The sequence below is a fragment of the Mesoplodon densirostris genome, chromosome X, assembly GCF_025265405.1.
Source record: "Mesoplodon densirostris isolate mMesDen1 chromosome X, mMesDen1 primary haplotype, whole genome shotgun sequence".
In the NCBI taxonomy this organism is placed as follows: domain Eukaryota; kingdom Metazoa; phylum Chordata; class Mammalia; order Artiodactyla; family Ziphiidae; genus Mesoplodon; species Mesoplodon densirostris.
Genome location: NC_082681.1, coordinates 124,266,916 through 124,294,669, shown reverse-complemented (window position 1 = coordinate 124,294,669; position 27,754 = coordinate 124,266,916). Strand labels below are relative to the sequence as shown.

The 27,754-nt window shown below is 44.1% G+C and overlaps 1 protein-coding gene across 1 annotated transcript; it reads left to right on the top strand.

Moving 5' to 3' along the window:
* Positions 1-46: 46 nt before the first annotated feature.
* On the top strand, positions 47-24,918 carry SYAP1 (synapse associated protein 1). The gene is made up of 9 exons (XM_060087120.1): positions 47-370; positions 4,941-5,059; positions 5,863-5,929; positions 9,869-9,942; positions 17,556-17,695; positions 20,178-20,326; positions 21,678-21,736; positions 22,188-22,335; positions 24,445-24,918. The coding sequence occupies exons 1-9, from the start codon at positions 178-180 to the stop codon at positions 24,570-24,572; spliced, it is 1,077 nt and encodes a 358-aa protein (XP_059943103.1). The 5' UTR covers positions 47-177; the 3' UTR covers positions 24,573-24,918.
* The last annotated feature ends 2,836 nt before the right edge of the window (positions 24,919-27,754 follow it).

Below are 27,754 nucleotides of genomic sequence, written 5' to 3'. Positions count from 1 at the left end.
GACGCTAGCGCGGCCGCCGGCTGAGTGACAGTGGAGGCGGGGCGACACATAGACTGGCTGCTCTGAGGTCGCACTTCCGAATATCGCCCTGGGAGGCGCGTCTTGTGGAATCGGGAGTAAGCGGCACCCGCTAGGGTCTCCGGTGACCCCGACCGCGGTGGCGGCCCCGCGGGCGGGATGTTCCGGGGTTTGAGCAGTTGGTTTGGCTTGGAGCAGCCGGCGGCGGGTGGCCGGCAGTATCAGGGAGACGGACAGCCCGAGGGAGACGCTCCACCCGAGCAGCGCTCCGAGGCGGTGGCGGAGTCCGCGGAGGGGGAGCTACAACAAGCCGGGGACCAGGAACTCCTTCACCAGGCCAAAGGCCTCGGCAGTGAGTCTCCCCCGGCCTCCGGGACCACAGAGTTTCGGAGAGCGCCCGCATCCCACCTCCTGCCGCCCCTGGGCGTGGGCCACCAATGGTCGGGGGTGTGGGGTGGGGAGAGGAAGGTGTGTCTGTCGGTCGGTCCTCTGGGGACCGGAGAGGTTGGTGAGGATCTGGGCAAGGCCGAAGCCTCATCTAGCGGTCAAATCCTGTGCCTGAAGTTCCTAGTGACATGTCACTCTTTGCAGAGTGTGTCAACATTGGGAGCAGGGCCGCAGTAAAGCAGTGGGGCTCCTCGTCTTTAGGTTTGACGAGGAATCTGTTTTGTTCAACTCACCAACTTTCACCTCCACCGCCTCCCGCCCAGAGGACAGGGGACGTTGAGGAGCTCGAGTGCCTTTTTGCCCTTAGGTCAGAATATGTCGTCCCAAGTAAATTGAGGAAGAGTTATTAAGGCCTATGGCAGGCAGGCTCATGTCCTTTTAGGTGCATTGGGATCTTTTTCCTTAAGGCGGGAAAGTAGTTGTCAGTTATTGTCTGTGTTGCAAGTTTCAGCACTAGATGTTTTGTGAACGATTCATCTCTTTAAACAACCCAGTGAGTTGGGAGGACGAGCGCAGAGTTAGCGGCCCAAAGTTATGCTGATAGTAAATGGTAGAAGTGAAATTTGAACCTGGGGCTGTCTAATTTCAAAGCCCATGCTCTTTCCCAGCTTACGGTCTAGTTCGGGAGGAGGGTATACATAATAGGCATGCAGAATAAACACATGCTGTAGTAATTCTGCTCCTGGAGAGATCTTGGCAGGCTTAAATAGTCAAAGAAAACGTCTTTAAGAAGGTGGCCCTAAAGCAGACAACACTACAGGTGAGAGATTAAATTTGGAAAGCAATTTTAAAGAATTTACTTCAACATACTACAAGGCAAGAGCATAGGACAGGCTGGAGCCTGAGAATGGAGAAACACATACTTGAGTAAGAAAGGCTCTAACGTTCAAAAAGTTTACTGTGGGGTGGAGAGGCAGGGAGAACCGGCATAATCTCAAATCATGGCAGTACACAATCTAAGCCCCAAGCCTCCAAACTGTGTACAAGAGAAATAAAACTAAGTGCTATGCAATGAAATCACCAGAGGGAACAACTATTTCCTGTGTGGAAAATTGGGAGAAACGAGTTTGGAATATTCGAGAGATGTAAGGAGACGAAGTTGACTAGAGCAGAGAAGCTGTGTTAGGTAGCAGGGATAAATAAAAGTGGGACCACCTTAGGAAAAGCTGGGTATGATTGTTTCCTTGATTTCACAGAACATGGAGAATCATTTTCGTTTATCTTCAGAAGAGTATCAAAAGTGGCTTCTTAAAACTTAGGGCTTTATTGAAATCTCATGTTTATATTTTGTAATAAAGACCCCCGAATATTTTTTTAATGTTTTCGATATGGATGTCTACTTTGGAGCTTAACGCTGCCATCCCTTTCTTTCCTCACCAGACTCTCTTTCTCTCTCTTTTTAAAAAATATTTATTTATTTATTTGGCTGCACCGGGTCTTAGTTGCAGCATGCAGGATCTTTAGTTGCGGCATGCGGGATTAGTTACAGCGCGGGATCTAGTTCCCTGACCAGGGATTGAACCGGGGTCCCCTGCACTGCGAGTGCGGAGTCTTAGCCACTAGGACCACCAGTGAAGTCCCCCTCCCCAGACTCTCTTGAGGTTGGGTAAGCTAAGGTTAGATGGAAGTACTTCCCCACCCACACACGCACTGTGAATGCAAAGTTTCCAAAGAAACTAGAGCTCTTTTGGCTCCGAAATTTGATTTTAAAAACATGTAAAGGTCCTAGTTTGTACACAACCCCTCAAAAAGACAAGAGATGATTAAATACTTTTTATTTCTACATAGTGATCCTAAGAGGTATATTCTTTAAAAAGACCCATCTCTGTTTTGAAAACTGAAGTTAAACATCTCTGTGCCTGATTCCCACTGAGTAGATTCATTTCTTTGGCCTTTTAAAAATCTACATGAAGGGACTTCCCTGGTGGTCCAGTGGTTAAGAATCCCCCTGCCAATGCAGGGGACACGGGTTCGATCCCTGGTCCGGGAAGATCCCACATGCCGCGGAGCCCCTGCGCCACAACTTCTGAGCCTGTACTCTAGAACCCACGAGACGCAACTTCTGAAGCTGGTGCACCTAGAGCCCGTGCTCCACAATGAAAAGCCCCACGCACCGCAACGAAGAGTAGCCCCCGCTCGCCACAACTAGAGAAAGCCTGCACGCAGCAACGAAGATCCAACACAGCCAAAAATAAATAAATAAATAGTAAAAATAAATTAATTTAAAAAAAAAGAAACATTTGGAAAACACAGTGTTTCTTTTTTTTTTTTTAATGGTACGCGGGCCTCTCACCGTTGTGGCCTCTCCCATTGCGGAGCACAGGCTCCGGACGCGCAGGCTCAGTGGCCATGGCTCACGGGCCCAGCGCTCCGCGTCATGTGGGATCTTCCCGGACCGGGGCACGAATCCGTGTCCCCTGCATCGGCAGGCGGCCTCTCAACCACTGCGCCACCAGGGAAGCCCTCGGAATTTCTAATTACTCTTGGGAGACATCCCTCCCTTCTGGGGTGCCTCAGTTTAATGAATAATCTTGCCCCTCTTGTCTTTGAATCCTTTTTTGTTGGTTTGTTTGTTGAGAAATGGACATCCCTTGAGGGCAAGAACTGTGCTTTCTCAGGACTTCCCTGGCTGTCCAGTGGTCAGGACTCAGCACTTCCACTGCAGGGGGCCTGGGTTCGATCCCTGGTTGGGGAACTAAGATCCCACAAGCCATGTGGTGCAGCCAAGGGAAAAAAAAAAGACGAATCTAGTTCAAAAGGTATTCCTGAGAAAATCTTACAGGGAACCCTGCTCTTTTAGAAGTTTGGGTTTGTCTATCTGCAGAGGATATTTTTAGGAAGTAGTGTGGCTGTCTACCCATTTTATCATACCACTCTGGGTAAATAGGCTAGTCACAACCAAAGGGAAATCAGGGATCTCCCTAAAGCTCAGCATTTATGTCACTCCCCATTCATGCATTTAGCGAGTACTTACTGGTCACTCTCTGGGGATACACTGGTGAATCGGACAGCCTTGGTCCCTGCCCCAGTGGGGCTTAGGATGGGTCTTCAGTCTAGCTAAGAGGACACATTCACCAAGTAATGGATAGAGTGTCATAGATGTTGTTGATCTGGCACCACAGGTAGTGAGGGAGCACCTCTTAGGGACACCTATGCTGCCCAAGGAGCCAGGGACCATTTCTTGAGAAGTGATGTGTAAGCGGAGGCCCACAGCATGCGTAGAGTTAGCCAGGAAAAGGGAGGGCCGATAAAAGTGTTTCAAACCAAGGAATAACATATTTGGGGCCTCCTTGGAGATACTCGAGAATTTCTTGTGGTCCTACGAGTGTAGAATAGGAGGAGGAGGATGGCAGGAATGAGCCCAGAGACAAGGAGCTTCCTGAGATAGTCACAGTGGGTGTTGATACCAGGAACAGATGACCGCCCTCAGACGCAGTGGGAGAAAGGAGACTGTTTAATGTTAAAGGAGGTGGTAAGTGGTAGAGATGGTCCTTCGGATCAGGAGATAGTACTTCTGCTCCCAGGCAGCGGTACGAATCTCCTGATTTTCTGTGGCACCACCTATTTAACCAGGGGTGCCAGGCTCCCTGGGCCGTTCTTAGCGGGGTCTTCTCCCTGCCTGAGTGTTGTGAGTCAGCCCACCTGCCCCCTCAGCACGGGCAAGTAGCAGAGGCAAGCCTGCCCTAACTTACAGAGCATTTTCTGTGCGATGAGATTTGAAGGCCAGTTGCCCGGAGCATCCCCCACTACGACCTGCCTGAGGTCGCTTCCTGCAGCCCAGATTCTGTAGAATGTGGACTTTGAAATAATGTTTGTCTAGAAATACACCTTCATATCATAGTGCAAAAAGAGCCTTGATACAAATGTCTTTTCAGGTCTTTAGAAAAGTTAATTTTGTGTTTTTGTTTTGTCTTGTGAAGTTCGTGTGTTCCGGTTTGAATTTCGTTCTATATATTTACTCATTATTAGTAGTGAAGAGATTTATATTAGGGCTTGCCAAGATTTCTATTTATTAAAAAATCCCCCAGATTTATCATGGGATGAGTTCATCTAGGAGAGGAGGGGCTTTTTTCCTTCTTTTTGGATCAAGAGGGAAGGAGAAAATAAAGCTGGGATACTTAGGGTCTAGGAAGGAAAGAAAGTAAAAAGTAGCCTTGATCTTATTGTAAAGTAGGCGGGGAGATTACTTGCTGAGATAAGTTAGAACTAGAGACTGTGAAACAGCTACTGGAGTGAACTGGGGAGTATGCTAACAGTCTTTGAAAGCAATGAATTAAAGGCCCAGTATGGATGGCCTGTCCACTGAGAAAGTGGAGTACTGTCAGTGCTTCTCTCTCATTGTTTCAAGTCCTCATTAACAAGGAACATGCCCTACGGTTTAAGAGTCTTACAAGCACTTATTAAGGGAGAAATCACAAATACAATAACCACTGTACTTGAATGGAGCATAGACTCTTTTTTATTATTCTTTACAGACTATCTGTTTAACTTTGCAACTGCTGCTACAAAAAAGATAACTGAATCAGTTGCTGAAACAGCACAAACAATAAAGAAATCAGTAGAAGAAGGAAAGATAGATGACATCATTGATAAGGTACATTTAAATATCTTTTGGAAATAGAAGTTTATGAAATTCATTAGCAGCATTACGAACTTCTTCTTACGAACTTTATTAACCCAAGTAGGGTATCATATTCTGATAAATATCATATTCTTGGGGTTTTTTCTCTCTTTTTTGTATAATAAGTAGCTATAAGTTACCTGATTTAAATAACCTTTGTTTTTGTTTTAATATATTCTAAAATACATTGATACTTTTGGGTAATACTAAGCTTTTCATATTGTGAGTCTAATTTTCAACTATAACCATTTCAGAATACATTTATGCCTTTGTATCATTTGGGTAAGTTTTAAAAGTCCTAGACCAATAGGAACAACCCTTTTAAGACTCTAAGGGGTGAGTTAGTTCATTGTTTGCAGTGGTGGGGTACAGACCTAGGGAATTTCATTTATGTTGGTAACTATTTGAACTAAGGAGGTCATCAGTTAAACTTTAGATAGCTTATTATTTAGACATTTTCGTTGTGTGTACTATTTGTTAGAATGAGATTTGACCTGTCTTTTATTGTTTTATGGAATAAAACAAAAATTCCGTTTTTAACTCATTTTATTTTTGCATTTGAAAAGATCATCTGTCATAAAGGCAGCTGAACACTTAGAGTTCGGGAATGTCGAAGATCCCCTCTTATTGGGGAGGGGAAGAAGGATCACTTTTTTAGTCTCTTTATTTGAAGAAAATGAATAAAATATCTCAAATAGACTTTACAAGTCTTGAACGTAATTCTTATCCAATAATAAGCTTTTAAAAGTAATATAACTGTATGTATTTTTTAACAGACAATTATAGGAGATTTTCAGAAGGAACAGAAAAAATTTGTTGAGGAGCAGCATACCAAAAAATCAGGTATGGTATAGGCTTATACATGACCTACTCGCCTGCCAAATTTTACTGAACACCGGTTATGTGCTAGACACCCCGCTAAGGCTCTGAGAATACAAAAATGTCTAAGTTACGCCTCCATCTTTCAGGTAGCACAAAGACCAGTGGGGACAAACCTATAAACCTTCAGGGTTTAAAGGAAGGAAGGAAATAGTTCCTGGCGGCTATGATGGTGGGTGAGGTAGCCCTTCTGGAGAGCTGGCTCTGACAGAGAGAGTGAGCTTTTATTTCTTATTTTATCACAGGTCCAGCACAGTGTCTGATGTACACCTAATAGGCACTTAGCAAATGTTGGCTCCCTTCCCATTCTGTTCAGAAGAAAAAACGAAAGAGCTTTCCAGGGAAGTGACGGAGGGCCGTGAAATGTCACGGAGAGTTTGGGAACTTACTCAATACATTTCTTTACTGACAAATGCTTATTTAAATGTTTGCAGTTGCAAGATCTCAAAATGCCTGCTTTTACTGTTTGGTGGTGTGCAGACACAAAACCGGCCTCATGTCTTTGAATCTGGCAAAAGTAGTGTAAAATACTTAAGTTGGTTTGAGCAGTACCACAGATTCAAACAGAACTAGTTAGTCCTGTGGTGATTTCCCATCAGGCATTGTTGCTCCTAAGTACTCAAAAGTGGGAAGTAGCTCTTTGGGACAAATAAACTACTATACAGGTTAGCATAACTTAGTGCTTCGTGGGAAGCAGTAAAGTTGACCCTGGCTCAGAGACTTGGTATAGGAGCTCGTTGGTGCCTCTGAGATGGGAACTGTGGAAGGAGTGGGGGTGAAAGATTTGGAGGCAGGTTCACTTTTTTTTTTAATTGAGTGAAAGATTCTTTAAATTATTTAGTGTTTTACAGTTTTCAAAAGTTTCACACACTTGATTTTGTATAATCCCATAATAACCCTTTTTTTACCCCCTTCTCCTATATTGCCCCTCCCCCCTCCACTGGTAACCACTAGCTTGTTCTCTCTATCTGTGAGTTTGCTTCTTTTTTGTTATATTCACTAGCTTGTTGTATTTTTTAGATTCCACATATAAGTGATATACAGTATTTGTCTTTCTCTGTCTGACTTATTTCACTTAGCATAATGCCCTCTAAGTCCATCCATGTTGCTGCAAATGCAAAATTTCATTTTTAATGGCTGAGTAGTATTCCTGTGTATGTGTGTGCGTGTACATACACATAGATGAGTATATATATATATACACCACATCTTCTTTATCCATTCATCTATTGATGGACATTTAGGTTGCTTCCATGTCTTGGCTATTGTAAATAGCACTGCAGTGAATATAAGGGTGCATGTATCTTTTTGAATTAGTGCTTTTGGTTTTTTCAGATATATACCCAGGAATGGAATTGCTTGAGGTGCTTATTAGACATCTGGTGAGAGGAACATGTACAAAGTCAAGGAAGGGAACAAAGGTGGCATATCGGGAAAATCCATTCCTCAGTCGCACTAGCCACATTTTAAGTGCCTGATCACGACACAGGGCCAGTGGCTCCCATGTTGGACAGTGCAGATATAGAGCATTCCCATCACTGCAGAAGGTTCTGTTGGTCAGCACTGCTTTAAATCAGTGGAACGGGGTTCAGCAGCAGTTTAGTCCTGTTTGAAGCATGGAGGAGAATTCTGTCTGCTGATGCAGATTGTTAGTCAAGTCATGTAAAAACCATGAGAGTAGGTGAGCCCCTCAGTGAAGAGCATGTCAAGCGTGAACGGTGCTGAGTAGAGACCTGCAGTGTTGAGGGGACGGGGTAGAATGGAAGGAGTCGGCAGTTTCTGAGAGCCTGCTGGGCACTTTATATACAACATCTCTTTAATAAAAGGAAGGATCAGCAAGGTTAAGTAATTTGCTGAAGGTTGCTCAGCTACTAAGTGATGAAACACATCTGCCGTTAAAACTAGTGCCCACTTACTTGAGAGAGAGAACAGCTAGGAGAGAGAAGCCATGAAAGCACAGAGAGGGAAGAATTTCAAGGAGAGCAAGGTCAGGTGAGTTCCATTTACAGTGATCGTGAGGAAAGGCACGTGCATCACTTCCCTTAACGGTCACAGTAATTCTCTGAAGTACTTCCTATTATTTCCATTTTCCAGATAAGGGAACTGGCCTAGGGAGAAAAGAACTAAGAAATATCCATGGGATTGGACAAGCAGGAGGTTATTGGTCACCCTAAAAAGAACCATCTTAGAGGAACAGGGAGATGGGGGGTGTCTCCTCCATACCAGTAGCTTGGGCCTTGGGAGGACCTCATTATTCTAGGGTAAGTGGCACGAGCAGAGGCTGCCCAAGGTGAATAGACTGAAAATGGAGACCAAAATGTTCAACAGTGTAAGAAAAAAGTTTTGAAGGGGCTTTACCCTAACTTTTTAGAAAGTATGAGAATATGTTAATTTTACCTTATAATTAACAGAATTTGGATTATAATTGCCACCATTTGCTTGTTTAGGATGAGCCAAAGAATGAACCAGATGCCTGTCCATGTGTCCGTCCATCCATCCATCCATCCATGCATGCAGATAACTTTTCTATCAGTTGGTACCCGATAGGATGTGTCTTCCATTTGACTTTTGAAGAATAATAGTAAAAGGCACTATTTCTGCAAAAATATGAGGACCCTCTGCATTTGCTGTCTTCTGTGCTGACCACCCAGCTCCACAGCCTTAGCCATACCCTCGGCTCAGACAGTAGAGCTGCTCAGACACGCGTGCGCGCGCACACACACGCACACACACACACACACACAGAATTCCATGGGACTCGCCTCTCCAGGTGGTTGCTGTTTGTCGTCTGGCATTGTAATCCTGCTGAGTTGTAATCATCTCTTTCTTGTGAGCCCCAGATGATGCAGGCTGGGTCGTAGTTGTCTTTGCATCCCCAGCTTTTTGCTTCTGAAGACTTAATGGAGGATTTGATCCCAGCCCTTTTGTTTGCTGCCTCCAATTTGCCCTTCCCTTTCTTCATTTGCTTTCACACGTGACAACCCTTTTCTCAGTTCCTAAGCCCTTATCTTGCAACCTCCTTATCACCTTTTGTCATGAATCAAGTACAGTAACTTTTTAAAAAGGCTTTTTATTTGGAAATAATTTCCATGTACAGAAAAATTACAATAAAAGTAGTACAGAGAACACCCGTATACCCTCCACCTAGATTGTTATAGTCCCTTTGCCTTATCATTTACGTTCTCTGTCTCACTCTGTGTCTTTTTTTTCCATTCCATTCAGTGTGCATTTCCTAAGAAGTAGGGATATTCTCTTACATAATCACCAATGGTACAGTTACCAGCTTTAGGAAATTTAACATTGATATAATATTCATAGTCTAATTTTGTCACTTGACCCAGCAATGTCCTTTATACATTTTCCCCCTCAGTACAGCATCCAGTCCTGGGTACAGTACTGCACTTTTTGTCATGTCTCTTAGCCTCCTATAATCTGGAACACTTTCACAGCCATTCTTCATTTTTTGAAGAATACTCCCCCCTCCTTTTTTTAAATAGACCATTTCTCATTTGGGCTCTGTCTGATATTTCCTCATGATTAGATTCATATTATTCGTTTTTGGCCAGAATACTACATAGATGATGTGTCCTTCTCAGTATATTGCATCTGGAGGCCCACTATGGCCATCTCTCCCTCGTTAGTGATGTTGATTTTGGTCACCTGGTCAAGGTGTTGTCCAATTTTTTCACTGTATAATTTAAGGAATTTTTAAATCAAATGCATACATGCCTAAGATTCATACATTAGGTCTGAAGATTGTGATGAGTGTTCATATTTGGAACTTATTAATAAATTGCTAAAATGGTTATGTGGAAGCTTTCTCATTCTTTCAATCCACAGATCGCAGTTTTACCCTTGTAACCTGTTTTTCTCTTTTCTTCTTTGCCATTAAAAACCTTGTAGAAGCAGCAGTACCACCATGGGTTGATAGTAATGATGAAGAAACAATTCAACAACAAATCTTGGCCCTATCAGCTGTAAGTATCTTGTGATACCCTGTATAGAAATACTTCCTTCCTATCATGACTTTATCCTTAGCAGAATGTTTTTCTTTTATACAATTTTAAAAATATTTTGAGATGTTAGGAATGTACACATCAACTTTCATCATTTTTTTTCACTGACTTCAAATTTGCTTTTTTCTTAGGTAGTTTTCTCTTATTGGAAAAGTCTAGCCTATTACACAAAATAATTCTTTCAGCCTGAAAAGGATTCTTTTATGTTATTAAGACAGTCTTTTGAGATGTGCAATCATGAAGTTTCTGGATAGCATTCTAATTCTTCTGAATGAAATGATTGTATTCTAAATTTTCTCTTTAACTACTATATGTATTTGTCTGAAACTGAAATTGAAAGAAAGAAAATTCCATATGCTGCGCCACAAAATGTTCTCTCAGGACTTCAGAGGGAACGGAGTGATACCACCTAACAATCGTGTAGCACCTGACAGTTTCAGGAAACACTTTCTCACACATTATCTCTTTTGAGCCTCGTGGTTTGCCTGTGAGGTGGGTAGGGGCTTTTACCACCACTGTACAGGTGTGGGGACCGAGACTCTCAGATATGACCCTCACTTTTCTTTTTTTCGTGGACGTCCGGCATGTGGGATCTTAGTTTCCTGACCAGGGATCAAACCCACACCCCCTGCATTGGGAGTGTGGAGTCTTAACCACTGGACCGCCAGGGAAGTCCCTGACCCTCAGTTCTTATCTGTGTCTCCACTGGGCTGTGAACTCTCAGCAGAGGCTGACTTTGATCTCTGTCCTCAGCATTCAGCACCCTACCTGGCATGGGACGCAGTGAATAAGGCTTTTTACTATATCAGTGGTTTTCAAGCTTTATTTTTAACCCACTCTTTTTTTTTTTTTTTTTTTTTTTAACCGAAGTCAGAAATGGAACCTTGGTCTAGAAAACAAACAAATGTAGAGCTGGGCTTTTCCTCCCTTCCAGTGCCCCAGGGCACTTTAAGGTTTTCTTCTTCCCATTAGTAAACCCTTAAAGGCCTAAGCATCCAATTCCAGGTTCATTGTGGACACCATGTATTTTGTTTACCATGTTACAGCCAAACTTGACACTGACATCACACACCGATTATTTATCCCCAGAAGGAAATTTTGACGGTGAGATTCGGTGTCATTTGAGGGTAAATGTCAGATACCAACCAAGTCCCCATAACTCCTCTGTCCCCCATACCTGTCCCTCTCCTCATCTTCTACATCTCAGAATAAAAGACTCCAGTTATCCACCAATTTTTTCTAGAGGAGTCTTTCTTGAGTCCTGCCTCCCCCCGCCCCCATCCTGACAGTGCTGTGTTCAGAGCATAGCTCTAGTCCACTTCACTGCTATCACCATGGTCCTGGTGCTATCGTCTTCTGCCCAAGGCATCCCATCCCGACTGTTGTCCCATCCTTGCCCCTTTCCAGTACAAGTGCATCTCAGCAGCCAGAGGGGTCCATTTATGGTGAACACACTTCGTGTCACTCTCCTACACAGACCCTTTTAGTGGCGTCTCATCTCTCGTAGACTAAGATCTAAACTCCGTCCGCTGGCTTCTAAGGCCCCTGGCTTTGCACACTGCTCCCTCGTGCCCCACTGGCCTGATTGCCAGCACTCCAGCCACTGTTGCTTTCTGATGTACAACTAGATCCAGCTTTGTCCTGCTTTAGTACCTTGAGCTTGCTGTCCCTTCTTCCTGGAACCTTACCCTGCACCATTCCACAAGATCTCAGCTCAGATGACATCTCCTAGAGGCCTTCTGTCAGCACGCTTTCAGCCCTACACGCCCAGTTACAGCAGCGCGGAGCCCTGGCAGTCTAAACCCTTGTGTCTCTCCCTGCTCCACCGCCCCCAGCTGGAATGTAAGTGCTGTGAAGGCAGGGACTCCATCTGTGCTGTGCCCTGCTGAGCAGGTGGCGTGGAGCCCGGTGCACAGCAGGTGCCAAATGAACATCTGCTGAATAAATGATGCAATAAACATTGCACCCAGGCACGCCTACAAGAGAGCTTCTGAGATTTTGGCATGACCCAGAGGCTTTGAAACAGTCTTCAATCCATCCTTTATGGTGGCTGCTGAATGTGTTAAGGAATAGATTCAATTGCTGTAATAGATCTGAAAACACAGTAGGTTAAATGAGCTGTGAGTTTCTCTCCCTCCCTCCCTCCTTCCCCTTCACAGTCAGTCCAGAGGTAGGTGGTCTCAGTAGGTGTGCTTTGCCCAGCGAAGTCACTTAGAGACCTAAGTTCTTCTTGTCTTACTCCCAAGCAGCCCCTAGGACGTGGTGTGCATGACTGTGTTCCAGCCTGTGGGAACTGGGAAAGAGGTGGCTGTACCAGACCACCTGAAGGACGAGACCCGCAAACTGCACTTATCACTCAGGCACACACCCCTTTGGCAGCTTAGACACACAGCCACCCCTGTACTCCAGGGAGCCTGGAAATCTGGTCTCTGGCTGTGTGGCCACATGCCCAGCTGGAACTCAGAGTTGTGATCCTGAAAGAAAGGAAGGTAGAAGTGGATACTGGGAGACGGTTAGCGGTCTCTGCCGGAGTTGCCTGACATTCTCTAACTTACCAGGCACTAGTTTGGGACACTTCAGAGTGTATAGCAGAGTAACCCTTTAAGCTTTTTATATTGGAGGGCCACATAGGGCCACGTAATACATGAAAAGAAGTTGATAGCACATTTGTCATTAGAGACTTGTGAGAACTCAATTCAGCAGACCGAATTTAGTAACTACTGTAGGCCAAGCCTTCTCCTAGGACTTGAGATAAATGAGATCCACCCTGCAGGAGCCCGTAGGCTTGCTAGAGAGCTGCTCGATGAACGCACATACAGGATTATTCCCTGGAATGAGGAATGTAATACAGGACGCTAAGGACGTGCAGCGAGAGGAACATTTCATGTATTGTGGAGCGGGAAAAGGATGGTCCCAAGGAAGCTTCCCAGAAGTGACGGCACTGGAGCTGAGTTGAGTCTTAGGAGAGTGTGTGGATGTTTGGGGGACGTGAGGCCAGTTTTGGCATTAAGGTAGGGGGTATCGCGAGCATTTGTGTCTGACTGGGCTGTAGGATGCAGGTGAAGAAGTAGATAGGCAGAGGTCATGAGGACCTTGTCATGCCATTCTGATAAGTTTAGGTTTTATCTTAAAGGCAGCAAGGAGTCATTGAAGGATTGTAGTCATAGGTAAAATATGTTTTTCTTGGGGCGGAAGAAATGGGACTGGAGACAGGTGCCCATTAGGAGGCCGGTGTAGAAACCCAGGTGAAACATGATTGGGACAACTTCAGGCTTTGAAATGTTTATTTTGGAAGGCAAAATAACTAAAATCCATTGAGGGGGAATTCCCTGGCGGTCCAGTGGTTAGGACTCCACGCTTTCACTGCCGAGGGCCCGGGTTTGATCCCTGGTCGGGGAACTAAGATCCCACAAGCTGTGTGGTGCAGCCAAAAAATAATAATAATAAAATAAAATCCATTTAGGCTCAGAATTGTTCTTGCCTTATTAATGTAGGAATGATCAGAAACCAAAAATATTGTTAAAATCCAATATGAGCAAAATGAGATGAAACTGACGCTATTAGTAGCAATATAAACTGCTACCATCTTCTGGAGGAGAGTTTGGGCAATCTGTGTCAAAATAATCATACTCTCGGATTAGAAATCCCACTTCCAGGAATTAACTCTAAAAAGATCACTTTCGAAGGGAATAAAAACTGTAAAGTGATGTTACTTGCACCGTTCTCTATAATGAAAGATTAGAACCAATCTAAATGACTACTGAAGTGGGCCTGGTTAAGTAAATTATGGCTCATTCAGGGTAGACATAGCTACATTGGAGATGGAAAGATGTTCACGACTCTGAGTGGAAAGGAAAAACAGATGATCCACAGGCTGCAAGTATCTTCCTATTTACATCAAGTTGTATTCACACAGACACGTGCATGTTTGCAGAGAGACACGCATCCGGGAGGGTGTTTGAGGAAATATCTTACTACGGTTGTCTGTGGGTGTTGGGATTTTTGACTATGTTTTTCTTTGATGTTCTGAATTTTCAAAAAATGGATGTGTATCATATTTACAAACAAAGAAGGTGTTTAAGAAAAAAAGAGAAATCGAATAGCAACAATCAGTCTTAATTGTTTGGTCCAAAACAACAGCCTTTTGCCTTGATTATGCTCAGTCTGTGGGAAAGGGGGTGGTTTGGAGACATTCCTTTATATGTTAATCAGTGCGAGTCCTGCTCCATCTCAGAGGAGTTCAAAACCATCCTCATTCCCTAGGAAATTTGCCTAATCCAGGAAAGCTTTGTTTGCCCTTGGATCTTTCATTTTGTTTACTTCTTGACTAACTGAAGAGAACTGGTCCAAGAGAAACATGGACTCTGTCAGAGCTCTTCCGGGTTGGGCATAGTAGGCACTGGTGCACTGGAGATTCACAGTGCTGCCCACTCAGAATGTCCACATTATGTACTGACCATGCAGTCATGGGCCATACGAGGGTCTTCTGTGATGGGGATGTTTTCTCTAACACAGTCTTGGGTTGGATTTCTTTCTTTTTTTTCTTTTGGCCACACTGCACAGCTTGTGGGATCTTAGTTCCCCAACCAGGGATTGAACTCAGGCCCCAGCAGTGAAAGCACCGAGTCCTAACCACTGGACCGCCAGGGAATTCCTGGATTTCTTTTTAATGAGACTCCAGTTTTAATATATTAATGATAAAATGTTTGTTTGACGCATTTTATTTTGTTACTGTGTTGACTGGACCTCTTAATGGATTGTGAATTCGCTAACCCTTAGTTTAAGGTATCTTAACCTAAGCCTGAGTGCAGCAGCATGAAGAATAATTCACTTGGGACTTCCCTGGTGGCACAGTGGTTAAGAATCCACCTGCCAATGCAGGGGACACAGGTTTGAGCCCAGGTCCGGGAAGATCCCACATGCCGTGGAGCAACTAAGCCTGTGCACCACAACTACTGAGTCTGCGCTCTGGAGCCCGTGAGCCACAACTACTGAGCCTGGGTGCCTAGAGCCCATGCTCCGCAACAAGAGAAGCCACCATAAGGAGAAGCCCATGCGCTGCAACGAAGAGTAGCCCCCGCTCACCGCAACTAGAGAAAGCCCGCCTGCAGCAACGAAGACCCAACACGGCCAAAAATAGTAGCTCTATTTTTAGTTTTTTGAGAAACCTCCATACTGTTTTCCACAGTGACTGCACCAATTTACATTCCCAACAGTGTACGAGGGTTCCTTTTTTTCCATATCCTTTCCAACGTTATTTGTGGTCATTTTGATGAAAGCTATTCTGACAGGTGTGAGTTGATATCTCATTGTGATTTTGATTTGCATTTCTCTGATGATTAGCGATAATGAGCATCTTTTCATGTGCCTGTTGGCCATCTCTATGTCTTCTTTGGAAAAATGTCTATTCAGGTCTGCTGCCCATTTTTTAATATATTGAAAATATTTTCTCCCATTCAGTAGGTTGTCTTTTCATTTTGTGAATGGTTTTCTTTGCTGTGCAAAAGATTTTAAGTTTAATTAGGTCCCATTTGTTTATTTTTGCTTCTGTTTCCTTTGCCTTAGGAGACAGATCGAAAAATATTGCTACGGTTTATGTCAAAGACTGTTCTGCCTGTGTTCTCTTCTAGGAGTTTTAGGGTTTAATGGTCTTTCATTTAGGTCTTTAATCCATTTTGAGTTTATTGTTGTATATGGTATGAGAAAATTTTCTAATTTCATTCTTTTACACGTAGCTGTCCATTTTTCCTAGCACCATTGATTGATTGATTGATTGATTTTTGGCTGCATTGGGTCTTCATTGCTGTGCGCGGGCTCCCTCTAGTTGTGGTGAGCAGGGGCCAGTCTTCGTTGCGGTGCACGAGCCTCTCATTGCGGTGGCTTCTTTTTGTTGCGGAGCACGGGCTCTAGGCACGCGGGCCTCAGCAGTTGCGGCACACAGGCTCAGTAGTTGTGGCTCGTGGGCTCTAGAGCTCAGGCTCAGTAGTTGGGGCACACGGGCTTAGTTGCTCCATGGAATGTGGGATCTTCCCGGGCCAGGGCTCGAACCCATGTCCCCTGCATTGGCAGGCGGATTCTTTTTTTTTTTTTTTTTTTTTTTTTTTTTTTTTTTTTTTTTTTTTTTTTTTTTTTTTTTTTGCTGTACGCGGGCCTCTCACTGCTGTGGCCTCTCCCGTTGCGGAGCACAGGCTCCAGACACACAGGCCCCGCGGCCATGGCTCGCGGGCCCAGCCGCTCCGCGGCATGTGGGATCCTCCGGGATCGGGGCACGAACCCGTGTCCCCTGCATCGGCAGGCGGACTCTCAACCACTGCGCCACCAGGGAGGCCCGGCAGGCGGATTCTTAACCACTGCGCCACCAGGGAAGTCCCCCCGGCACCATTTATTGAAGAGACTGTCTTTTCCCATTGTATATTCTTGCCTCCTTTGTCATAGATTAATTGACCATAAGTGCGTGGGTTTATTTCTGGGTTCTCTGTTCTGTTCCATTGATCTATATGTCTGTTTTTGTACCAGTACCATACTATTTTGATGACTGTAGCTTTGTAATATAGTCTAAAGTCAGGGAGCATGAGCCAGCTCTGTTCTTCTTTCTCAAGATTGCTTTGGCTATTTAGGGTCTTTTGTACAAATTTTAGAATTATTTGTTCTAGTTGTGCAGAAAATGCCATTGGTATTTTGATAGGGATTGCATTAAATCTGTAGATTGCCTTGGGTAGTATGGTTATTTTAACAATATTAATTCTTCTAATCCATGAACATGGTGTATCTTTCCATCTGTGTCATTTTCAGTTTCTTTCATCATTGTCTTATAGTTTTCCGAGTACAGGTCTTTTACCTCCTTAGTTATTAGATTTGTTCCTAGGTATTTATTTCATTTTGATGTGGTGGTAAATGGGATTGTTTTCTTAATTTCTCCTTCTGATGTTTCATTGTTAGTGTATAGAAATGCAACAGATTTCTGTATATTAATTTTGTATCCTGCAACATTACCAGATTCATCGATGAGCTCTAGTAGTTTTTTGGTGGCATCTTTAGGATTTTCTATGTATAGTATCATGTCATCTGCCAACAATGACAGTTTTACTTCTTCCTTTCCAATTTGGATTCCTTTCATTTCTTTTTCTTGTCTGATTGGCAATAAATGCCCTGGGAATGCAGTGCTCACTGAGAAAGACCCAGTGCCACTTCTCCGCAGATCATGGCCAGGCAGGGGAAAGTCTCATTGTTGGTTCCCTTGCCGAACCTTGGCTGAACACTTGCCACCCTGCCCAAAGGGCCGTTTGGGCAGGGCGGCTCAGTAGCCGTGGGCCGGGTGGCTTCCCCCAGAGGACTCCTCAGCCTCCAGCCTGGCTGTAGGCCTCCCATGATGCTCTCTCCAGTTGAAACTGTTAAAGAATATATGAAAGGATTGGTCATTCTCCACTCTCTCTAAGGCAGGCAGGTTAATGACAGCTCAGTGTACTTTGTGGCTGAAGCATGTAGGAGAATTCAGTGTGTCAGATCACTGATGTGTTATTACTTATTAATTGCAGTCTATGGTTTTCCCCATGTTTTTCCTCTTTTTTTGAAAGGACAAGAGGAACTTCCTTCGTGACCCTCCAGCCGGCGTGCAGTTTAACTTTGACTTTGATCAGATGTACCCTGTCGCCCTGGTCATGCTCCAAGAGGACGAGCTCCTGAGCAGGATGAGATTTGCCCTTGTTCCTAAACTGTAAGCAGTGGGCTCTTGAGCCGGAGTGGCATGTATGGCCCTGGTCATGTACCGGGTATCGGAGAAGAAGCATGGGATGGGGGCCAGGATGCTCTCAGACGCTCTTTGTGAAAAGGGGCTCTGCAGCCCTTCAGCAGCACCCTCCCAACCCCACCCCGCACATAGGGTGCCATAGAATCAAAACTCAGGGTGGACTTTTCGGGAATTTTGGGGTCCAGATGATATGTGCTCTTTTATCCCCAGTTAGAAGGTAGAACGAATTTTCCTATAAAAACAGCAGAAGTGCCCATGCCCTCCTGAATAAAATTAAGGTTTCCCGAGGCCCATCAGGACCTGGCTGCTGCCTTTTCTCCACTCAGCCTCTGCTCTCTGGCAGCAGCAGTCTTGTTCTGCTTCCCACCCGAGGCTTCTTCCCTCTGCAGATCTCTGCTTGTCCATTAAGCTCCAGCACATGCATCCTGACTTCTGTGACATGGCCATTAGCAGAGGCCACCTCCCTTCCCCTCTGCCACCATGGGTTCTTCCTCACCTTTTCTAATTCCAGTGCCTTCTTTTGAATCTGCCCCATTTTTAAAGTCAGCAGTCTTTGGTGTTCCGTGACTGTTCCTGTTTTATGACTCTCTCTTCTTGTTGTATGATGCAGTATCTTACTGTTCTCTGAGGACACGATGTCTGGCTTTCTTGAGATACTCTTTTCGCTATGCTCTTTCCCTGCATCTTGGATTTGGGCTCTGTGGTTCATGCTGCAGGCTTTTCTTACCCATCCTTTGGGACTGTGTGCTCCCCAGGGCCATTTGGGCAGGGTGGCTCAGTAGCCCTGGGCTGGGTGGCTTCCCCCAGAGGACTCCTCGGCCTCCAGCCTGGCTGTAGACCAAACAACCGGGAGAGCCTGAGCCCTGCGGCTTCAGTACAGCCATGTGCCCCTGTTCTCAGCTGTACCGACTGTCCCTGAGTGCAGAGCCCTGGGCTCCCGGTCTCTGCTGTGCGGGAGTTCAGTCCCTGGCTGTCTCACCGCTCCTTGGGACCTCGGCACCAGCCTTCAGAGCCACCTGGTGCCTCCTGCCCCCACGGGCTGCCTTTAAGAGAAGAGTGGCAAAGCTCTGGGGTCAGATGCACTCCCGCAACTCGAAAACCATTCGAATCACCCCAAGCCACACGTTGGGCTCTCTGCCGGCTTCTCAGGACTGTTCAGAGGCCCTGAGGTGCTCAGACGTGTGGCCTGGGGTGCTCATGGCAGGCATGTAGTTTTGGTTATTGCCAATTCTGCACTCCCTCTCGCTGCTGACAGTAATTTTAGATTTCTTTTAAGCTTTGGAGAATTGATATTTGGCCAATAGTATTTTTGTTTTGTCACCAGCTACGAAAACTGCCCATTGAGTAGTATAATTCCAGTTTCCTACTGCTTATTCTGTTAGGGAAGATTTAGAAATCAGGGTTATTTTTTATGAGTCTTTATCTGTTAGGAATATTTACTGAAGTATTTATGGATGAAAGGACATGATGCCTGGCATTGCCTTAAAATATTCCAACCCCACCCAAAGAAAAGCATTTATGCAGGGGAGAGGGGCATAGATTTTGAAACGTGGTTGGCAGAATGCTGGTAAGTGTTGAAGTTAGGTTACAGGTACATGAGGTTTCACTGTTCTAGCCTCTCTACTTTTGTTTTGTTGAAATTTCCATATTAAAACAAAACAAAAATGAGCCAACACATACAAATATAAGACTTCTGGACTTTTCCTTCCTGACATACAGAAGTACAACCTTTATCATTTGGGACATTTTTTTCTTTTTTTTAAAAAATTAATTAATTTATTTTTGGCTGTATTGGGTCTTCGTTGCTGCGTACGGGCTTTCTCTAGTTGTGGCGAGTGGGGGCTACTCTTCCTTGCGGTGTGCAGGCTTCTCATTGTGGTGGCTTCTCTTGTTGCAGAGCACGGTCTCTAGGCACAGGCTTCAGTAGTTGTGGCACACGGGCTCAGTAGTTGTGGCTCGTGGGCTTAGTTGCTCCACGGCATGTGGGATCTTCCAGGACCAGGGCTCGAACCCACGTCCCTTGCATTGGCAGGCGGATTCTTTTTTTTTTTTTTTTTTTTTAATAAATTTATTTATTTATTTATTTATTTTTGGCTGTATTGGGTGTTCGTTGCTGCGAGTGGGCTTTTCTCCAGTCGCAGCGAGCGAGGGCTACTGCAGTACCCTGTTTTCCTCTGCTGAGGGCAGTGTTGGTATTAAAATACCAAGAAACACTGAGGTTTCATTAGTGTTCTATAAACTTGTCTTTTGCTGCTATGGAGAAGACAGCTATTCTCTTTATCCTGTTATTCAGCTTTCAATTCAAAAGCCAATGAGAATTTCGTTTGAGCCTCATTCAGATTTGAAAATGTCCCTAAAAGTCATCTGTTCCCATCTCCACTGCAACAGCTAAACCCTGCCCACACTTTACGCATGCCTTCTCAAATGCGTTGTTGTTTGTCTTTGAAAGTGTGAAGGAAGAAGTGTTTTGGAGGAACTACTTTTACCGCGTCTCCCTGATTAAGCAGTCAGCCCAGCTCACGGCTCTGGCGGCCCAGCAGCAGGCTACCGGGAAGGAGGAGAAGGGCCACGGCAGAGAGGACGAGTTGCCACTGACAGGTATGTTCAGAGAAGACGTCACTGTGCGGGAATAAAACAAAAGAGTTACTTTAAAAATATTCTTCATTTAGAGATTCTCATGAGCTTGTCATCGTGTGTATACCAGAAATATCATCGTCATCTTACGGAAAGTTCTTTTCTTTCCAGAGAAAATGCTCATTCTTCCCTTGTTGCCCTCTCTCTGACCCTGCTCACCGTCCTCCCCCAGCTTTCTTTTACTTTGCTGTCTTTCTCTCGTTCTTCGGGTTTTTTATTTCTTCCTTTTTATTCCTCCCTCCGTCACCAGTCGTCTTCCCATCTCTTTATTTGCCCTTTTTATACCTTCTGTTCTCCGCTGACTCAGTTCCCTGCTCTTCTTCATTTCTCAGTCTTCCGTTCAGCCTGCTCATTTCCCCAGTACTCCAGTCTGTAGAACAGAGCTAAGATATCCAGCCTGGAGCTAGACACCCGTCAGTTACACACGTGACTCTTCCTTATTCTGACATTTTTACCCCTGGTTTTTGGGGAAAGTGGTTTATAATATCGGCAGTGATTTAATACCTATAATAGCGATTAAGATATGTATTTTGTGTCACATTTTTAACGTTTAATGAACACCTGCTGTGTATAGGTACCCGTTATAACTGGAGACTTATCCGTTCATGGAATTTTACATGATTACACAAAACAATGTGTCCTAAGGCACAGGTTGTACGGACCACTAGGAAGGTACCTGACACTGCATTTAGGGTCAGAGGAATGTAATGAATCTGCTCTACACAGTACCATTTGGCATTTTGCATGTAGATGTTAATATGAATCCCAGTTGTCTCTCATTCTTTAGTATTCCTTCTTTATTACTTTTATTGGAAAATGCCATTTTACCCAGTACTGCCCATGTATCAAGATGGGCTTAAGACAGGATTCAGTAAAGCCCATCTGTGGTAAGGTTGAGAAGATAGAAGATGCAGCCTGTGAGGAAGAGGAGCCACTGTGCCTGAGCGTTACGTTTTACCTTGTGAGAAAAGGAAAACTTGATAAATAACTTCATTCTCATTATCCTACAAGAAAGAGCAGAACTATTCTTCAATGCATTTTGCTAACACTGAAGTCAAAATTTATTTCCTGCTGGAATTCTTACATAAGGGGTATTGAATATGATGATATATATTAAAAAGATCCCCAAAAGTAAGAGGCTGAGATGGTTTCATCTGGGTAGTACTTACTGCAGAAAAACGGAAAGCATAATATTAAAAGCTAATTTCTGTAAATTACTTAGTATGATCATGCTTGTGGATAATTTAGTTGTTATTATAATATGTATTCAGAATTGAATCAAGCAATTCTTGTCTCTTTTATTCTCACTTCTTAGAGGCAGTACGGCCCAAAACGCCACCTGTTGTAATCAAATCTCAACTTAAAACTCAAGAGGTAATACAGTTTTCCATTATACCTAGTAGTTGATGTCTGGAAATGAAGTAACTCTGTGTTGACTATCTCAGAGACCATTTTCAAAACTACTTATGAATATGGGTCTTATCTGTTCTGAAGAAGAGGGGTCCGGTACTTGAAGAGTTAAGGACCTACAGCTGAGACATGAGACGATTGCCTGGCATCAGTAGTTCAAGATGTGCTCGTCGGGCATGGGACAGAATGATTGGAGTGATGCAGACCAGGAATGAGCGTAGAGATTCAGGTGGCAGCTCATGTGGTTACCGAGCCAGCGTGCAGGTTAGGAGATGGAGAGCAGCGGCCATCTGACTAGCAGAGGAAGGGAATGAAAATGAGGCTGCGTTAAATTGTGAGATGACCATAAGCACGAGCTCTAGTCTCTATATGTCGCTTCAAAAACCATTTCCCGAGCTCATTTGTTGCATTTCAGGATGAAGAGGAGATTTCTACCAGCCCAGGTGTTTCTGAGTTTGTCAGTGACGCCTTCGATTCCTGTAACTTAGATCAGGAGGACCTGAGGAAGGAAATGGAGCAGCTGGTGCTGGACAAAAAAGAGGAGGAGACAGTCACGCTGGAAGGTACAAAGCCAACGACATCACCGTTCTTGTCCCCAGTGCCGAAGCTGACCGTAGAAAATTGTTATTCTGGAGCAGATACCCAAAACCGTGTCGTAACTTTTGCATCAAAACTGTATCTGTTCCCCACTAGAAGGTGGATTCTAGCACACATGACCTCATCTCCTGTCCCTCTGCCCTTCTAAGCACAGAGGCATAGAAAGGAGAAACAGACCCAGAGAGGTTAAGTGAGTCTTCCAAGGCATCTCAGCCCTGAGAACACATGGCCAGGAGCGGGCAAGAAAGCAAGCGCACCCCTTTACGTGGAGATGCTGCCCTCCGGCCTTCTGCTTTCAAAGCTGCGTCCTGCTGGGGTTTATACTGTAGGTAGAAGCCTCTTTTCCCAGCTGCTGTGTACCACTAGCACATCGCTTCTGGGAAGGAGTAGGCTGCCTTTAAAAAACCAAATTAGCTTAAAAACTAAGGTCATTTAGAAAAAAAGTACAAGTGATGGGACTGCGTTCTTTGGCACATCAGGACAAATTACTGGCTTTCTACTAGATGACAAGCAAAGGCTTGGGTTAATCATCATTCGTGAAGCCTTCAGAGACTCACCATCGCGGAAGCCAGCTGTTCCCACAGTTGTGCAGAAAGCACTGGTGAGAAAGCTGACCTCCTAGAGGTGAACCGCCTGCCCACGTGCACACTGCACACTGCAGGGGGAGTCTGCAGGAGAGAACTGCTGGGGGAAGTGGCTGGTGGGGGAAAGAGAAGCGAGTGCGGAAGTGAAAATCTGGGCTCGCTCCCCCCAGACCCCTTGTACCCCATCTATTTTCTGATACGATGGCTGCTGGCCACTGCGGAAGGAAGGCGGGCATGCGCCCCACGTGCAGCAGGCAGTAGCTCGAGCAGACTGTGCCCTGCTTCCCTTGCTGGTGACGACTAGTAGCAGAGAGCCCACGGAGACTGGAAGGAAGCCTGGTCAGGATTCACGTGGCACTGGCTGGCCATTCCGGGCAAGCTATTCTTTCTTTGAATCCCTGCCCTAGTTATAATTTGGACCACTTAACATTCTTTCACATATTAGTTGTCTTGGCCCCCCAGCTAAAGTGTAAGTTCCTCAAGGGCAGGTACACCTTGTCTTTTTATCCCCTACAGCACCTAAAGTAGAGCTTAGCACCCAGTAAGCACCTAATATTCGTGAAATCGGTGTTTTGCTACGCAACATGGTCACTGCTATAAAAAATTGAAAACATTTGGTTTTTCTTTTCTCTATAGGTACTAAGTTTAAGGTTTATTTTTAAAAGATGAAAATGAATTTTAGCTTTTACTTTTTAAATAGCTGGTTTGTTTTCTGGCTGTTTTATAACACTACATAGCAGATGCCTTATCCTATATGTATTTGCATACACCCGTATATTGAGAGTCAAGTTGCAGCTCTAAATCTCACCAGTGTGAGAGCTCAGGTAGAGCCCACATGGGGGGCCAGGCTTTGGCGAGAGACTGCCTGACTTCAGGTCCTGGTGTCTTTTGCCACTTGTGGGAGACCACTTAGCACAGACTATGGAGCCCTGCAGATGTGGTTCCATCCATATGTCTGTCACTGTCAAGCTGTGTGACCTTGGGCAAGTCACTTAACCTATAAGCCTCCATTTCCCCATCTGTCAAATGTGTATAACTGTATCTGTGGTCCACGTATTGTTCTAAGGATGAAAAGAGTGATATATAGAGAGCACTTAGCCCTAGGCCTGGCTGAGTGAGTGCTCGAGAAATGTTAGCTGTTTTTGCTACCATCATCATCATTGGTAGTGGTAAAAATTAATTTGCGACCAAATATTAATTATCAATTATCCATTTAAATAGAAGGAAAATCAGAGGCCTAGGTAAAGAAAAATAACATGCAAAATTTACTGACAACATCTGATACCTTTGCTTCTACATTTAATAAGTTTATCTTTCTAATCACATTAGTTAAAAATCTGTTCAATTTTTCTGAGCGCACACAGTGCTGAAGCCTGACACGGTAAATATTTCCGTGGTAGGACTTACACAGGTAATTATAGTGGACTGCATTGTTAAGACTGGCATTAAAAATTCAGAATCTTTTTTTTTTTTCTCATTTGTTTCTTTTAGAGGATTCTGCAGATTGGGAGAAGGAACTACAACAGGAACTTCAAGAATACGAAGTGGTGACAGAATCAGAGAAACGAGATGAAAACTGGGATAAGGAGATAGAGAAAATGCTGCAGGAAGAAAATTAGCTGAAATAAAAGAATAATCCTTAACATTCTGCAACTGACATTAAATTCTAGATGCTGACACTCGCTGAATCAGAAGGCACAAAAGAGTATGAATTTATGAAATTCAAAATTATCCTTTTTTCAAGTTGAAACTTGCCTCTTCTACTTAAGAAAAAGTACATAGGACAGTTATTCTAATAATCAAAAAGGGATGTTTTATGTAACGTTTCTTTAAATCTAGTTAGAAATGTTCTTGTAGTCAGTACAGACATCTTTGTCACAGAAACACAAGTAAAATTTTAGAATTCTGTTTTCCGTGAGGTCAAAAATAAAATATATTCTTCAATTGTGGTTTTCTAAACATTTGTACTTCTTGTTGCATTTTTGTTGATACATATGCGTTAAAGTACCTACTTAATGGATTGATAACTATCAAAATGACCAAATGGTACCAAAGAACTTAAGAGGAAGCACTTTCAGAGCTATTTTCTTGCAAGTATTTTCTAAAATTCCATCTGGAAGCCAAAAGATAAAATAATTATGTTGATTATAATGACATAAACATCACTCATTTTGACATTGAGAAATACTGTTTCTCAAAAAAAAAAATATTTGTTTTTCTTTGGGGCCTTTTTCTTTTTTTAAACTATGCCACATTTAATAATGTTTTCCTAAATTTCACATCGTGGTTTTTGTAGAGAGCAGGGTCTTTCATCCTTTTAGTGTTGATGACTGTCAGAAGGCTGTTCAACCTTAAAGTCTCATGCTGTTTAAATCGTCACCACTTATAAATGTTTTCGCTTTTTTTGTCTTAATTAAACTGGCAGTCTTTATAAAATTGTGTTCTCTGAATACAACTTTTGGAACTTCACTGATCCATCCTGCCTGCATTCTGCTGTAGCAGCACGACCGTTCATAGAACGTGGTTACTTGCAAAGGACAGATGGCTGAACATCAGAACACTCCACGGCGTTTGCTTCCCGAACCTTTCGGATTTTTCAGAGAGCCTTTATTTCATAAAGGGGAGTAGAATTAAGACAGTTCTTATAGGGAACATGTACTTATTTATATTCTTGATCCCATAAAAATTAGTCTATGGTCCTCTGGCAAAGATATAGTCAAACAAGAGAATTGGGTGCTTAGGTTTGTAGTTTGGGATATCCTCCTGTGAAGAAGCCAGGCTTCCTCAGCTAGGATCACTTGTGTTGTATCCGATGAAACCACTGACCCTGTTATCAAGAGATTTCCACTTGTGGTGCCACAGTTGCTGATGACTGAGTTAGAGCTCAGAGGTGGTGTCTGGCAACTTCTGAAAGAATCCCATTGAAGGGAAAAGTTTGATAGAGTTTGCTGGAGGGAAAGAAATATGTTAAATGTTTTTAAGTAGTTAAAAATCCTAGATGTAAGCAGATCAGAATATGACAGTACTTGGCTGTTAGTATATATACTAAAATTCTTAACGGTAAGTGTTGAATAAATATAAAAAAAGGAAAGGTTTCAGAGAATGTTAAAAAATAAAATAACCTAAAATGAAAATAGAAGTATGTTAAGTTGTTGCTATCAGTTTTACATGATACTCGTTGCCTAATTGTGTGTTGCCCTGTGAAAATAAAAGGATAAAGTAAGATTTTATACACAGCATAAAAATACATTTAGGCTATAGTTTTTATCGATCCATCAGTGGTGAAATGTTCTGCTTTTGTAAATTATACAGGTAACTGAAGTGTTATTCTTTTATTTTTCTTCTCTTTGTTTTGGCCGTGCCTTGGGGCTTGCAGAATCTCAGTTCCCTGACCAGGGACTGAACCCAGGGCCACAGCAGTGAAAGCCTGGAATACTAACCACTAGGCCATCAGGGAACTCCGTGAAGTGTTATTCTTTTAAAGGACAAAATAATTTGTAACCTTGTTTGGTGGGAAATTTCTCAGTATTTATTACTTGCTTAGGGGTCATCCAACAAGATATACTGTGCATAAAAACACAAGCTTCATGAAACGTTAAAATATGAAGATAGTCCATCACGCTGGAAATTGTACCTCACTACTCAAGAGTGTAGCTCGGGAACCCTCATCCTCTGCGTGCCCTGGGAGCTTCATAAAGGGGAAAAGAATTAAGGGCTTAGATATGCAGGGTCTCAGGCCCCACCCCAGACTGCTGGCCCAGACTCTGTGCGGTGCCAAGATTCCCTGGGGTTAGAATGGACTCCACGGCTTGAGAGGCGCTGCACCAACGCACTAATGCGCTCAGGAGAGCAGAATTTTCTGGGGCTTTTTACTTTTTACTCTTCCACTAGCGTCCTCAGGGGACACTGCCTTCCTAGTTGGCGTTACAGGTGCCTCTGCTGTTTCAGTTGTCACTCCCTGCCCTCTACCCTTTCCACATGGCCAAATTAAGAGGAACCAAGTTCCCAGGGGGACAATGAATAAGCCTGCTAAATCAGATATTTCTAATAGCACATTTCAAAGTGTGTGCTCTACCAAGCGCAGAGGCGACACTTTCTGAGAACTGTGTTTGTTCACAAGCCTGCAGCATCTAAGGGCTGATGTGCCTGCCCCGAAGGCTGTAAAAGGATGGATCGATGGTGTGTTTATGCACATGAAATCAAATAACAAAAATCGTATAGGGCTTTCCTGGTGGCGCAGTGGTTGAGAGTCCGCCTGTCGCTGAAGGGGACACGGGTTCGTGCCCCGGTCCGGGAAGATCCCACATGCCGCGGAGTGGCTGGGCCCGTGAGCCATGGCCGCTGAGCCTGCGCGTCCGGAGCCTGTGCTCCGCAACGGGAGAGACCACAACAGTGAGAGGCCCGCGTACCGCAAAAAAAAAAAAAAAAAAAAAACCTTCCCAACCATTACACGAAACGTCCCACACGCCAAGAAAATACTACCTCTCCCGGAGTGTGAAGAGTCGCAAGGCACACGTGCAGTGAAGCTCCTTCTTTGGCAAGTCTGACTTTTTTACACACACGTCAGCCTTGTTTATTACCACAAGGCCTTCAAAAATTGGACGCGGTGCTGGGTTCCCTCTCTCCCCTGAGGCGAACCTTAAGGAAAAACCAATAAGCCTCAAGCACGCTGACGAGTAGCAACGAGTATGAATAACTCAGGCCTGCTGCAGAGACAATGCTAAGGAGATCGTCACCCCTTGTACATGAGGGGGAACGTAAGCTCGGGTCAAGAACTTGCAACACTTTTTTCCAGTTAAGT

What these genes read in the sequence shown, in the direction of transcription:
- SYAP1 (XM_060087120.1), top strand. Translation starts at nt 178, where the DNA reads ATGTTCCGGGGTTTGAGCAGTTGGTTTGGCTTGGAGCAGCCGGCGGCG. An exon ending in GCAGCATACCAAAAAATCAG is followed by an intron (nt 5,930 to 9,868) that starts GTATGGTATAGG and finishes AAAACCTTGTAG; the next exon opens with AAGCAGCAGTACCACCATGG. An exon ending in TTTGCCCTTGTTCCTAAACT is followed by an intron (nt 17,696 to 20,177) that starts GTAAGCAGTGGG and finishes TGTCTTTGAAAG; the next exon opens with TGTGAAGGAAGAAGTGTTTT.